This window comes from Rana temporaria, chromosome 3 (genome assembly GCF_905171775.1).
Source record: "Rana temporaria chromosome 3, aRanTem1.1, whole genome shotgun sequence".
Taxonomy (NCBI): Eukaryota; Metazoa; Chordata; class Amphibia; order Anura; family Ranidae; genus Rana; species Rana temporaria.
The window spans coordinates 385,727,432-385,740,660 of NC_053491.1; the positions used below are offsets into that span (position 1 = coordinate 385,727,432).

Here is a 13,229-nt window from a genome sequence, read left to right on the forward strand (position 1 = left end):
ATGACGTCCAGCCCCATTCACGGACGACTTACGCAAACGACGTAACTTTTTTAAATTTCGCCGCGGGAACGACGGCCATACTTAATATTGGCTGCGCCTCATATAGCAGGGGCAACTTTACGCTGGGAAAAGCCTAACGTAAACATCGTAATTTACTGCGTCGGCAGCACGTACGTTCGGGAATTTGCATATCTAGCTAATTTGCATACTCGACGCGGAAATCGAAGGAAGCGCCTCCTAGCGGGCAAAAAAAAGATTGCAGTTTAGATCTGACGGCGTAAGAGACTTACGCCTGTCTGATCTAATGGATATCTAAGAATCAGTCGCATAGATACGACAGCCCAGATTAGGACTTACGGAGGCGTACACGGCGTAAGTCCTTTGAGAATCTGGGCCTTAGTCTTTGACAATCTCATGTCCCAAATTGGCCATCTTTGACAGCTTTCTGTAGCATTACTTTCATTGAAAATTATGTGCCCCCCTTTAGGGTTGTCAGGGGTCACTATATCAAAGTAAGCTCAGCATGACTGCAATAGAGGGGTAAAGTTTGACTTTTAAAAGAAGTAGAGTGCTCACACCTGTGATGCTAGGGGTAAGTGTCCAACATATTTTGAATCAAAGCAATAAAGTAGGATAGGAATAGGATAGGAAATGTAAATAATACAGGGGGTTTTGAGGCAAATTTGGGGGTGCTACAAAGATACAAATTACATTAAGCATTATTTTTAAAAGCTGAACTTACACTAAAATATTGGGACGCCTGCCTTTACATGCACATGAACTTAAATGGCATCCCAGCCTTAGTCCATAGTGTTCAATATTGAGTTGACCCAGCCTTCTGGGATGGCTGTCCACAAGGTTTAGGAGTGTGTCTATGGGAGTTTTTGATCATTCTTCCAGAAGCGCATTTGTGAGGTCAAGCACAGATGTGGACACGAAGGCCTGGCTTACAGTCTTTGCTCTTATTTATCCTAAAGGTGTTCTATCAGGTTGAGGTCAGGACTCTGTGCAGGCCAGTCAAGCTTCTCCACCCCAAACTCTCTCATCCATATAAACACCAAAACTAACTCTGCGCTCGTGGAGATTCACAAAATCAGTTCAGCCCAAAACAATAGGGGAAAAAATCATTGCAGTCTCTATTGGGAAGAAAACCATCCTTTTAATTAAATTCAACTTTAGAATTTACACATAGGCAGTCCAAACTGGATAATTTGAACATAGGACTGCCTATGTGTAAATTCTAAAGTTGAATTCAATTAAAAGGATGGTTTTCTTCCCAATAGAGACTGCAATGATTTTTTCCCCTATTATTTTGGGCTGATCTGATTTTGTGAACCTCCACGAGCGCAGAGTTAGTTTTGGTGTTTATGTGTATGACTGGTACTTCCGGGTACCTTTAATTCCGCAGCACTGGTTTGTTCACGCCCTATATGAGGGTTTTTGATGTGATATATATGATTGATATATATGTTGTTGGACATTAGTCTTTTCCCATAGAGCGCTAGTGAATTTTTTTGTGTTTTTATATGTCTCTCATCCATATGTTTATGGACCTTGTTTGTGCACTGGTGCTCAGTCATGTTGAAGCAGGAAGGGGCCATTCTCAAACTGTTCCCACAAAGTTGGGAGCATGACATTTTCCAAAATGTCTTGGAATGCTGACACCTTAAAAGTTCATTTCATTGGAACTAAGGAGCCAAGCCTAACCCCTGAAAACAACCCCACACCATAATCCCCCCTCCACCAAATGATTTGGACCAGTGCACAAAGCAAGGGCTATAAAGAAAAGGATGTGCAAGTTTGGGTTGGAAGAACTTGACTGGCCTGTCCTGACCTCAACCCAAAAGATGGGACAAATTAGCGTAAACACTGCGAGCCAGGCCTTCTCTTCCACATCAGTGCCTGACCTCACAAATGCGCTTCTGGAAGAATTGTCATACATTCCCATAGACAGACTCCTAAACCTTCTGGACAGCCTTCCCAAAGCTGTTCTAGCTGCAAAGGGTGGGCCAACTAAATATTGAACCTTACGGACTAAGAATGGGATGCCATTAAAGCTCATGTGCGTGTAAAGGCAGCTGTCCCAATACTTTTGGTAATATAGTGTATTTTTTTAACTATAAGGGCACCTTGGTTGCATAGTTACATTTAGGGAAAAGGTGATCTGTAGGAGGTTTCTGAGAAGACATCGGACAACTGGAAAAGTCCAACAGGAGCCATACTGTGTGACATTATCTAACCACTATAAATACAGATCCTTAACATTGTTAAAAGCTGAAGAATTGTATAACAGAAGTCACAACTGCAGAACAAATTCTCTATGTATTTATGTTTCAATGCATCCTGAAATGCCTTAAGACATTATTTAACTTATTCGGCTCTTCATGACACCCTGAAGCCTCTCTAGACACAGGTGATCAATGGTAATATACTAAAACTGCTTGGTATTAGGAAAAAAAATAACCAGCAAGATATAGATAATCCATAAATTGTGTGTTTTCATGATGCATCAAAGTCAATAGCATATGTCACCAGACTGGCTTGTAAATAATAAATGTTTATAGAGATTGCAGTAGTTGCTTACTCTGTGAATTGGATTCTCAGTGGATTGCTGTCTTATATTTCATTGTTGTAAAATGTCCCATAATTCCCTGGATTGGTCAGGTGGCAGCCATTTTGTATATTTTGGCTGTGGAATCGTGCCTTAAAGGACAACAAGCTTTTTTACGTTGCTTAGTTGATATAGGGATATGTCTGAAAAATAGCAGTCTATTTCTTTTGATAACCAATTTCTTCTTCCATTCATACTGTAAGTGCAGATTAGATAAACAGATTGCTTTGTGTTAGATTCCCTACAATATTTTAGATATACATATCAAAGCGATCAGATTACTTATGAGGCATGTATTTTGTCTGTCCATATTTTTTTCACTTTTGTATGTTCAGGAATCAAAAATTATTTATTGTATTAATGAATTTATTGTTCAGGTAAAAATAAAATATTAAATATAATTTTTTTTTTTTGCCATTTTCAGCCAGTAGGTGGCAGGTATAAGTCAAGATCTCCTCTCTTCTCCTAACACAGGCCCTAATAAAGAAAGTGCCATCCAGATCTTACATGTCCAGTAGGCATTAGGGAAATTAAGCTTTTTGTTTCCCCTAAATTCTATTGAAAATCTGAGGATTTCTGAGAAATTTGGGCTAAATGAATTAGTGTGAATGAGGAAGGAGAAATTAAGGTGTTTTTGTTGCCTTTATGGGTGCAATTGGGTTAAAATCAGGCCCGTCGCGACAAGGCAAGCAAACCAAACAATTGCTTGGAGCCCCAAGCTGGCCTGGGACCCCAAGCAGCAGGGCCCTTGCCGCGCTTCCTATAAATGCTGCAGCTGTCTGAGCGCTCTATAGAGAGCCTCAGGTGGCTGCAGCACTGCTGCCTCTCTCGTCACTTATTCCCCTTCCCTGTAGTGTGGCCGAGCTCCTCTTCCTTCCTCCTGTCAGTCCGGCCACGCGGGACAGGAGATTCAGTTTCCTGTTCCCGGCCGGACTAACAGGAAGTGCACACTGAGTGCTCACTTCCTTTCAGTCCGGCCGGGAACAGGAAACTGAATCTCCTGCCGCACGGTATGGTAAGCTGGGGGGGGGGGGAGTAAAAAACATAGAGAGGGAGGAAAGGGGGGTGGAGTAAAAAAAAATGTCCATTTTGCTTGGGGCCCTTAAATTCCTTCAAACGGCCCTGGTTAAAATGGTTCCTAAAGGTTGTAGTGGCTCCTTTCAATTATCTTGGACATGTTCCTTTGCCCAAAGCTAGCCTCACTAGCTTCCAATTTATTTCACAATAAAAAAAGAAAATACACATGACTGTGCACAAAAAAGAGGAAGTAGAGAAACAACAATCAAATACACAAAAAAGGAAAAAAAACACAAAACCAACGGACACTCAAAAAAGACTAAGAGCCGGTTCACACTGGGGCGACCTGGGATCCGACTTCAAGTCGCCCCAAGATGCCCCAAGTCGCCCCAAGTTGCCCCAAGTCGCGCGGTCGAGAAAATCAATGGAAGTGAATGGGAGCCGTCTTAATGTACACTACTGAAGTCGCTCCGACTTCATAAAAGGTTCCTGTACTACTTCAATCCGACTTCTAGGCGACTTGTACCCATTGATTTCAATGGAAGTCGCCTCAGAAGTCGGATCACTGTCTTAACTGAAGCAACAATACAGGAAGATAACATACATTTCTCAGGCAAACCCCTCACTCCCACAGAGCTGATTGTTGTTTGATTGGCCACTGGAAAGCCTCCTGTCCTGGAGGCGACTTGAAGTTGCCTTGTAAGTTGCCTGATGATTCATACTCAAGTCGTGTCCAAGTTGCCTTCCAAAGTCGTGCTGGAAGTCGTGTTGCCCCTGTGTGAATGGGTGCTAAGTCGTTTTTAGATTTTTTGTCTGTGTCCCTGTTGTAGATTTTCTCTGTTTAATAAAACTCTTGTCAGCAGGACAGGAAGTGAGGGGAAATCTCTCCAATGGAGCCCCAGATAGCAGTTAAAACTAGACAAGGGGTTTACTCATTCTCTACTCTATCCAAAACAAAAACAAAATGTATTTTAAGTGCACAATAACACAAGTAGGCTTTCTATTCGTGCCTTCACGTTTTTTCCTGCTTTCCTATTTTTGTATTTAGCAAATCAGCCTTATGCTGCGTACACACGTTAGGTTAGTCTGATGAAAATGGTCTGATGGACCGTTTTCATCAGACCAAACCGATCGTGTGTGGGCCCCATCGGTTATTTATCCATAGGTTATAAAAATAGGAACTTGTTTTAAAATGATCTGATGGATAACAAATCGATCGTCTGTAGGTACGTCCATCGGTTAAAAATCCATGCATGCTCAGAATCAAGTCGACGCATGCTTGGAAGCATTGAACTTCATTTGTTTTCAGCACGTTGTTGTGTTTTAAGTCACCGCGTTCTGACACGATCGTTTTTTTAACTGATGGTGTGTAGGCACGACTGATCATCAGTCAGCTTCATCGGATAGCTGATGGAAAAATCCATCAGACCAACCTATCGTGTGTACAGGGCATTGGACCTCTTTTTTTTTTGTATGTATTTCTGCTTATTTACACACATTGTCGCAAATATGTATTCATGCATTTTCACGTGCAAATGCACGAAGACGTATTCTCGCATTCTCATTCTGCACAATATGTAAATTGGCATTTGGTTGCATGAGGCGTAAATTACTAAAAAAGACGATTTTTTATTTATTTTTACTGGAGGATACACGGCACTTGTTTACGCGCCTGTGTGCATAGGCACATTACAATTAACTGGCTTTAATTTAGCTCAGTAAAAAAAAAAAGCTGTACTGAGATTTTTCATGCTGCAGTGTGCAATTGAATTATTCACACCTGTGAGTTTTGTGTGTGTATTGATTATCTGTGGGGTTATGAGTTCACAATTATCTATTATTGAATGCATTTTTTATTTATTTAAAGGATAGATTAATATTTTGTTGTGTTATACTCATGTGGGATGGTTTGTACTGATGATAAACTTCTAGGGTTCTGTATTTTTGGTCATTTGCAGCTCAGATGATTATTGTTCATTAATTATTATAATGGTAAAAATACGGAGCACCTGCGCAATGGAAACTTCCTGGTTTCATCAACACTGTCATAAAGGCTGAGTTCACATTGGTGCAATATCAGACATCGCTTGTGATTCGCACTGCACTGCGGTGCAAATCACATGCAATGCCTGTGCGATGCAAATTCAGCCATTCAGATTGTATGGCTAAATCTGCATCGCATTCAGATCCATTTTTTGGTACGCACCAGAATCGGATCGCATGGGTGTTCACACCTATGCAATCCGATTGCTGTCCAAATTGACAGTTTGCACTGTGATATGCGAACCGATCTGGGCGTGTCTTTAACTTTGTATTGACACTCACAGTGGTTCGCATATGGCAGTGTGAACTGGCGCGATACAGGAACCCACAGAGGATTCGCAGGGTTTCCCACATCACACCAATGTGAATCTAGCCTTAGGCACTGCTTTGGCACTGTCAGAATACACTGATCAGTGGCTGTAGTTGATTGGATGTAGACACTGATTGACAAAAGTTTTCCAACGTTTCAGTTTGACAAAAGTCAATCTAGGGATCAATTTCTGTCGAGCAGAGAGAGTTACACATGGATCTAAATCAAAATGATCCCTGCTGAATTGGGCAAATTTCGATTCATCTATGGCAAGCTTTACTGCTATCATTCCACACTTAGAGATTTAAAGCAACTCTGTTGCTTCCTCCCAAAAAATGTAAATGATAGTACCCTACAATAGAAGACACTGGGGTTAAATAGTCTGTAAACAGACTGTGCACTTTGCAAGAGGAGTTGCTCCAGAGCTTAGTAAATGAGTAAAAACTTTGCTGACTTCCATCATCCAATCACGTACAAGCAAAAATGCAGTTTTTTTCTTTCCCTTGCACGTGATTGGATACTTTTTGCAAAGCGAAGCTTTACCTCACTTACTAAGCTGAATTTCAGGAGTTGCGATTGATGTTCTAGCCAATGGAATCATAATGTAAAAAAAAAGGTGCTAACTTCCTGTGTACTACCTGGTTCTGTGTGGAGAGTAGTGTGATGAAATTCGCACATATGTGAACCATCAATGCGATTCCATAATGATTTACATTGAAGTCTATGGACTTGAATTCGCATCTCACGCGAATCAAACTCGCACAGGACACTTTTTGCATGCAGCTTAGATTCGCACCGCACTGATGTGAACGGCACTAATGTAAAACAATGTTATTTAAATGACTTGCGAATTTGAGCAATCGCAACGGCTCAAATTCGCAAAATAATTTGCATCAGTGTGAACCGGGCCTTACAGCATGACTATGCAAGGCGATCTTCACACGACTTAAGCGGTGGCTTGCAAAATGACTTCTGTACAGAAGTCAATGCAAGTCGCCCTAAAGTCATTCCAAAGTAGTACAGGAACCTTTTTCTAAGGGGTGAGAGCTGAGCTCTTAGAACAAAACTAATCAAGTGAGAATAAATTATTAAGTGAAAAACACTAAAGTATCAGGCCCCGTACTCACGACCAAACATGTCTGCTGAAACTGGTCCGCGGACCAGTTTCAGCAGACATGTTTGGCCGTGTGTAGGCCCGAGCGGACCATTTTCGGGCGGATCGGACAGGTTTCCAGCGGACACCTGTCCGCCCGGACATGTACGGTCGTCTGTACAGACCTACCGTACATGTCCGGCCGCCTGCCATCCCTCGCATGCGTCGAATGACTTTGACGCATGCATGGAAGCATTTAAAAGGCAGGCCCGCCCACGTCGCCACGTCATTGTCGCGGCGACACCGCGTCATCGACGCGGCGACACCGCGGACACGGCCCCGCGTATTGTTTACGCGCGGACTTCTGTTCGATGGTGTGTACAGCCATCGAACAGAAGTCCCCGGGCAGACATGTCCGATGAAAACGGTCCGCGGACCGGTTTCATCGGACATGTCTGCTCGTGAGTACAAGGCCTAACAATAGGCAATCAACACTCTAGAAGAAGAGTCTCAAAAAAAATTATATATAACTTGAACAGATGGATCTTCTTGATATTGCTGATGAACTATAAGCAAACACCGTGGGGTTTATTTACTAAAGCTAGAGAGTGCAAAATTAGTTACACTTCTGCGGAGAAACCAATCAGCTTCCAGGTTTTATTGCCAAAGCTTAATTGAACAAGCTGAGGTTAGAAGCTGATTGGTTTCTCTGCAGAAGTGTGACTAATTTTGCCCTCTCTACCTTTAGTAAATAAACCCCCAAGTGTTTAATGTCCTCCTCCATGCAAAGTGCATCCACCGCCACATGAAGTGCACGCTTACCAGCTTACACAATCGGAATCGCTTGTGGCTAATACCCAGCCAGGACCTTTGTTTTCTCCCAGGGATAGCAAATCCAACCAACACAGTTTTCAAACAACACTTTGAAGCCGCTAATCTTTTTTTGTCACAGGAGCCCCGGGATCCTCACTCGATTCTTATATTTGTAACAACCGAAAAAAGCAAAGGCTCGCCATAGATAAAAATAGACTAATATTTAATAGGTAAAAACAGTATCGCTTACATTTAAGTAGAGGATATCAAGCATGGATAGTAAAGCTGGCTAGCTACGATACAAACGACTGTTCCTTCAATAAGTTGAACAGCGCAGTGACGTCAGCACGTCGCTCCTACCGACGCGTTTTGTCACAAATCTGACGTCGTCCTGGGGCTGCTTGCACGTGATTTGATGATGGAAGTCAACAGAACTTCTGCCCATTTACCAAGCTCTGAAGAAACTTCAGTTGCAGAGCGCACTGCACAGCCTTTAGTAAATCAACCCCATTGAATACTTTCCTCGGCTCTGAGCAACAAGTCTGTCATTCACTCTCTTAAAGTACTAAATCCTCTGGGTAAGTATTCAGCATTTTTGGGAATGCCTGCTACTCTTGCTGTGCTCAATGGTTTCTTCCATCAACCTCTACATCACTACTGTGTCTTGTAGGGATGTAGGGGCTGGTGGGAGGAAACAAACTGCATGCCAGGGGAAGCAAACATTCAACACTTCCTTAAGTGTCAAATGCTAAAGACTTTGCCAGATTATTTAGTGCTTAAAGACAGCTAATTTTGCTTCCACCGCCTGAGAGCAAGGTTCCATTCAGTGCCATCTTTTTCAGGAAACAATTCAGTAGATATTTTTGGAGAAGCAAAAGAAAATAAGTTTTAAAGTACATCTCTATCCAAAACTTGTTTGTCCCAGAGACAAAGGAAGTGAATGGAAAGCTCACAAAACTGAAAATAAATCCCTAATCAGACTGTCACAGGAATATGTGGCTCCATTTGAAGATTTACTGTGACACCTGTAACATTTTGGATTTGCTATTGATTGTAGTCACATTGACAACAGTTACCAGAGGGTAAATTCGCCAAAATGTCAAAAATGTAAGTTTTGGCTAAAGATGCTAGTTAAGGAGTTTACTGCCATTGACAATTTTATTTTTTGTCTCTATAAGAATCCATAAAATAGACAGTTGAGTTAATTTACTAAAGGCTTGCGCCTAGTACTAGTAAAATATGATTGCATGAACATAAGATTAATTACAGTATATAGTAAAATGATAATCGAACAAAGTTTGAGATGTTGAGGTTAGTGCGTCTGCTTATGCGGGGGATTTTTGAAAATTTAGCACATCTGTTGACAACTATTTTATTTTCATTTTTGCTTACAAGATCTATATTTCAAATCAGAGACAGCCATATTCCCACTGTAAAATTAATACATTATATGACCAAAAGGTTCTGGACCAGTGGCGGCTGGTGCAATGTTTTGGGGGTGCAAACAAACTGAAAAATTCAGAAAAAAAACCTTATCAATTGCAGCCTCACTGTGCCTATCAAACGCAGCCACTGTGCCATCAATTGCAGCCACTGTGCCCATCAATTGCAGCCACTGTGCCCATCAATTGCAGCCACTGTGCCCATCAATTGCAGCCACTGTGCCCATCAAATGCCGCCACTATGCCCATCAAATGCAGCCACTTTCCATCAAACGCAGCCACTGTGCCCATCAATTGCAGTCACTGTGCCCATCAATTGCAGCCACTGTGCCCAACAATTGCAGCCACTGTGCCCATCTTTTGCCGCCACTGTGCCCATCTTTTGCCGCCACTGTGCCCATCCAACGCAGCCACTGAGCCATCAAATGCAGCCACTGAGCCATCAAACGCAGCCACTGAGCCATCAAACGCAGCCACTGTGCCATCAAATGCTCCCACTGTGCCCATAAAATGCTCCCACTGTGCCCATCAAATGCTGCCACTACCAATCGAATGCTGTCACTGTGACTCGCCCGCTGTCTACCTGGCACTTGTCCTGTCTTGGTGGGGCAGCGGGTGATGGCTGTGAGCGGTGTCCTCCATGTCTTCTCCCATCCTCTCCTCTAGGCAATTGGATGCCTGATAGGTGTTTCTAGCAAAGGACACTGTTAATGCCACAGCATATAAAGACATTTTAAACTCCTGTGCAAATAAGTTCAGGTGTTTCTAGCGAAGGGTACTGTACTGTTAATGCCACAGCATACACAGACTATTGTCCACGTCCAACCTTGTGGTAACACTTTGGGGTAGACCATTTTCTGTTCCAGCATGATTGTGTCTCTTTGCAGCCAGCTCCATAAACACATGGTTTGTTGAGTTTGTTTTGGAGGAACTAAAAAAGCCTCCACAGAGCCCTGACCTCAATTCTACTGAACATCTTTGGTATGAATTGGAATACTGATTGTGAGCCAGGTCTTCTCATCCAGCATCAGTACCTCACTTCTAACCTCACAAATGCTCTTTTGGTTAAATATTCATAAATTCCCACAGACACAATCCTAAATCTTTTGGAAAGCCTTCTCAGAGGAGTGGTTTGTAAAGCAACAGGTTCCCTTTAAGACCCTGACATCTACCAGGTCAGGTGTCCACAAACATTTGGCCAAAAAGCACGTCTTATGCCGCGTACACACCATCACTTTATGTGATGAAAAAAAATGAAGTTTTTAAAAACGTCACTTTAATTGACTGTGTGTGGGGGAAAACGTCGTTTTATGTCTTGTAAAAAACGACCAAAAAAAATTGAAGCATGCTTCAATTTTATGTGTTGTTTTTCAAAAGTGCACTTTTTACTTCACAGAAATTGACCGTGTGTAGCAAAAAACGTCGTTTTGTAAGACATTTTTTCATCCACGCATGCCCAGAAGCTACTTATGAAGCAAGCTTCAATGGAAAAACGTGTTGAACGTAACCTCACTTTGCAAGAACATTGTGAGAAAAACGATGGTGTGTAGGCAACTTCGTCTTTGAAAATTGAAGTTTCAAAAACGTAATTTTTTACTTCACAGAAAATGTCGTTTTTTTTCATCACATATAGTGACGGTGTGTATGCGGCATTACTGTGGGAGATATATGTATTTTTCATTTTCATTTTTAGGTTGTGTAGAATGTGTGGGATTGTTGGTCATGTATTTTAGATTCGTTGAAATAAAATTGTGATCCAAGTTTGAGGCCATGGGCCATTCTATATTAGCACATTTGCTTTTGGGGCTTTATTTATTGATGTCTTAGAAATTATTTGAGAAAATAATATATATTTTGTTTTGCACCTCCAGGGGAGATTGAGCGATGCTCGTTTATCAAGTATCACTATTCCTCAGCCACTATACCCAAGAACCTCACATATAACATCACCAAGACCATCCGGCAAGATGAATGGCATGCCCTCCGTAAGTACCTGGAACTTTACCCTAAAACTTTATACTAACAACACATGCTGAATTACCCAATCAGATTTCAGTATGGAGGTTTTTTTTGTTTGTTTTTTTGGGAAAAAGAAATGTGATTGGTTGCTTTGGTTTACTATACTTCTCTTGTTCAATTGGAATCCATGACAAGGTCCTCTGGATTCTGTGCAATTATTTTTTGGAGGCAGGGGGAAAAGTGATACTCCTCTGCCTGTCCTGGCATGAGAATGGCACAGATGAAAGGATAACTATACCTTTATTCTAAAATTTGCTTGTGTACTACCCCACTCTTGATTACTGGGTCTATATTACATGGATTTCACACATAGAAAACCTACTGCTGTACTTATTCTTTAGGCGATGCAAGGCACATGTGTATACTTTCAATAGGCGGGAGAGGGCAGCTGGGATCAGACCTACTGCAACAACTCTTGTTGTTTTATAGTAATGAAAAGTGCGTTAACAAGTGAAGGGACCTTAAAGCAAAACTTCACTCTATCAGTCAATGTTGACCATTTTTAATTGTTATGCTGCCAGCATTAGTCAATAAAAATTTGTAAATAGGAAAGTTCAGTTACTTTCTGTTTTCCAGGCCTAGACAAATGATATCATACATCCTATGCGGTCTTCAAAAGAGAAGGAGGGGTTTTCTCAGCTAAGCACACCTTCTTGTCTGAGTTGAGTTGAGTTGAGAGGTTAATATAGCACTGCCTTACCCCGAAGGGTCTTGACGCACATAGCAGAGTCCCTGGGAAAAGAGGACCCAGGAACCAAAAGCAGCACAGAGCGGCAGAAAGGGAGGAAGAGAGAGGCTACGCAGGAAAGGATTGCGTGAAAAGTCAAGTCTTCAGTAATCCGCGGTAGACCGGGATAGTAGGGGCCCCCTGGAGCTCCACAGGGAGGCTATTCCATAATACGGCACCCTGGTAGGAGAAGGCCCGACCACTACGCCGGATCTTCTTGGGCACTGAGATGTAGAGGAGATCTCTGCTGGTAGATCTGAGTGATCTGACAAGAGCTTGTTTATTAAAACGAGAGCAGAGATAGCTAGGGGCCAGGCCTCTCATAATCTTAAACATGATACATCCTGCCTTATATAAGGTGCGATAGTGAACCGGCAGGCCAATGAAAGGCGCAGAGGACAGGGGTGATATGATCCTTCTACGGGACATCCATGAGTAACCTTGCCACAGCATTTTGAACAAGTTGAAGCTTCTGCACTAACATCTTTGGCAGTCCCAGATAAAGAGAGTTGAAGTAGTCTAGGCAGCTACCTATCGTGGCACTATGAATAAGCACTAAGGCATAGTGCGAAACGTCAGCTTTTCTTTTGTTGTGCTGTTTTTTGCTGTGGCATGCGTTTTGTGATTTTTAATTAAAGGAGGAGTTTTTTTTTGGAGTGCGGCTATCCCAGTTTCTTTTCTTTCATCCCAACCTATCGTGGCACAGATGACAGTTTTTATGTCCGAGATATCCAGATATTTAAACAGCCTCCTCAGGAGTTTTAGCTGCCAGTGACGTGCACTGACAACCTTTTTTACCTGAGGAGCCAGGGTTAAACCTGAATCTAGAATGAATCTCAGATCACGGACCTGGGGGGCCACCTCCCCCTGCATGCCTGAACTAAGGGCAGATTGATTCCTGGAAGTAAATGTTACATGAATCATCTGCCCTTGCTCAAGATGGCCACGGGCAGAAATACTATGGGGTGTTTTTCAACCTGATGTATCTGCAAAAAAAAGCATGGAGATATGGATGAATGGGTGAGTTTGCTTTGAATATCAGCCACTTGTGGACTGCCTGCCCACCCGCAATGTACTACGGACAGGTGACCCATGCAGGCAAAGTGACATATTTGTACGTTGTTGCATGCTTCCAGGTTTGGGGCACGCACACA

General features: G+C 42.3%; 1 protein-coding gene across 1 annotated transcript in view; it reads left to right on the forward strand.

Moving 5' to 3' along the window:
- Window positions 1-13,229, forward strand: part of TMEM178B (transmembrane protein 178B) — a 441,917-nt gene that overhangs the window by 159,218 nt on the left and 269,470 nt on the right. The window contains exon 3 of the mRNA XM_040345715.1: window positions 11,201-11,314. Coding sequence (XP_040201649.1) covers window positions 11,201-11,314 — 114 coding nt within the window. The remainder of the gene's footprint in view (window positions 1-11,200; window positions 11,315-13,229) is intronic.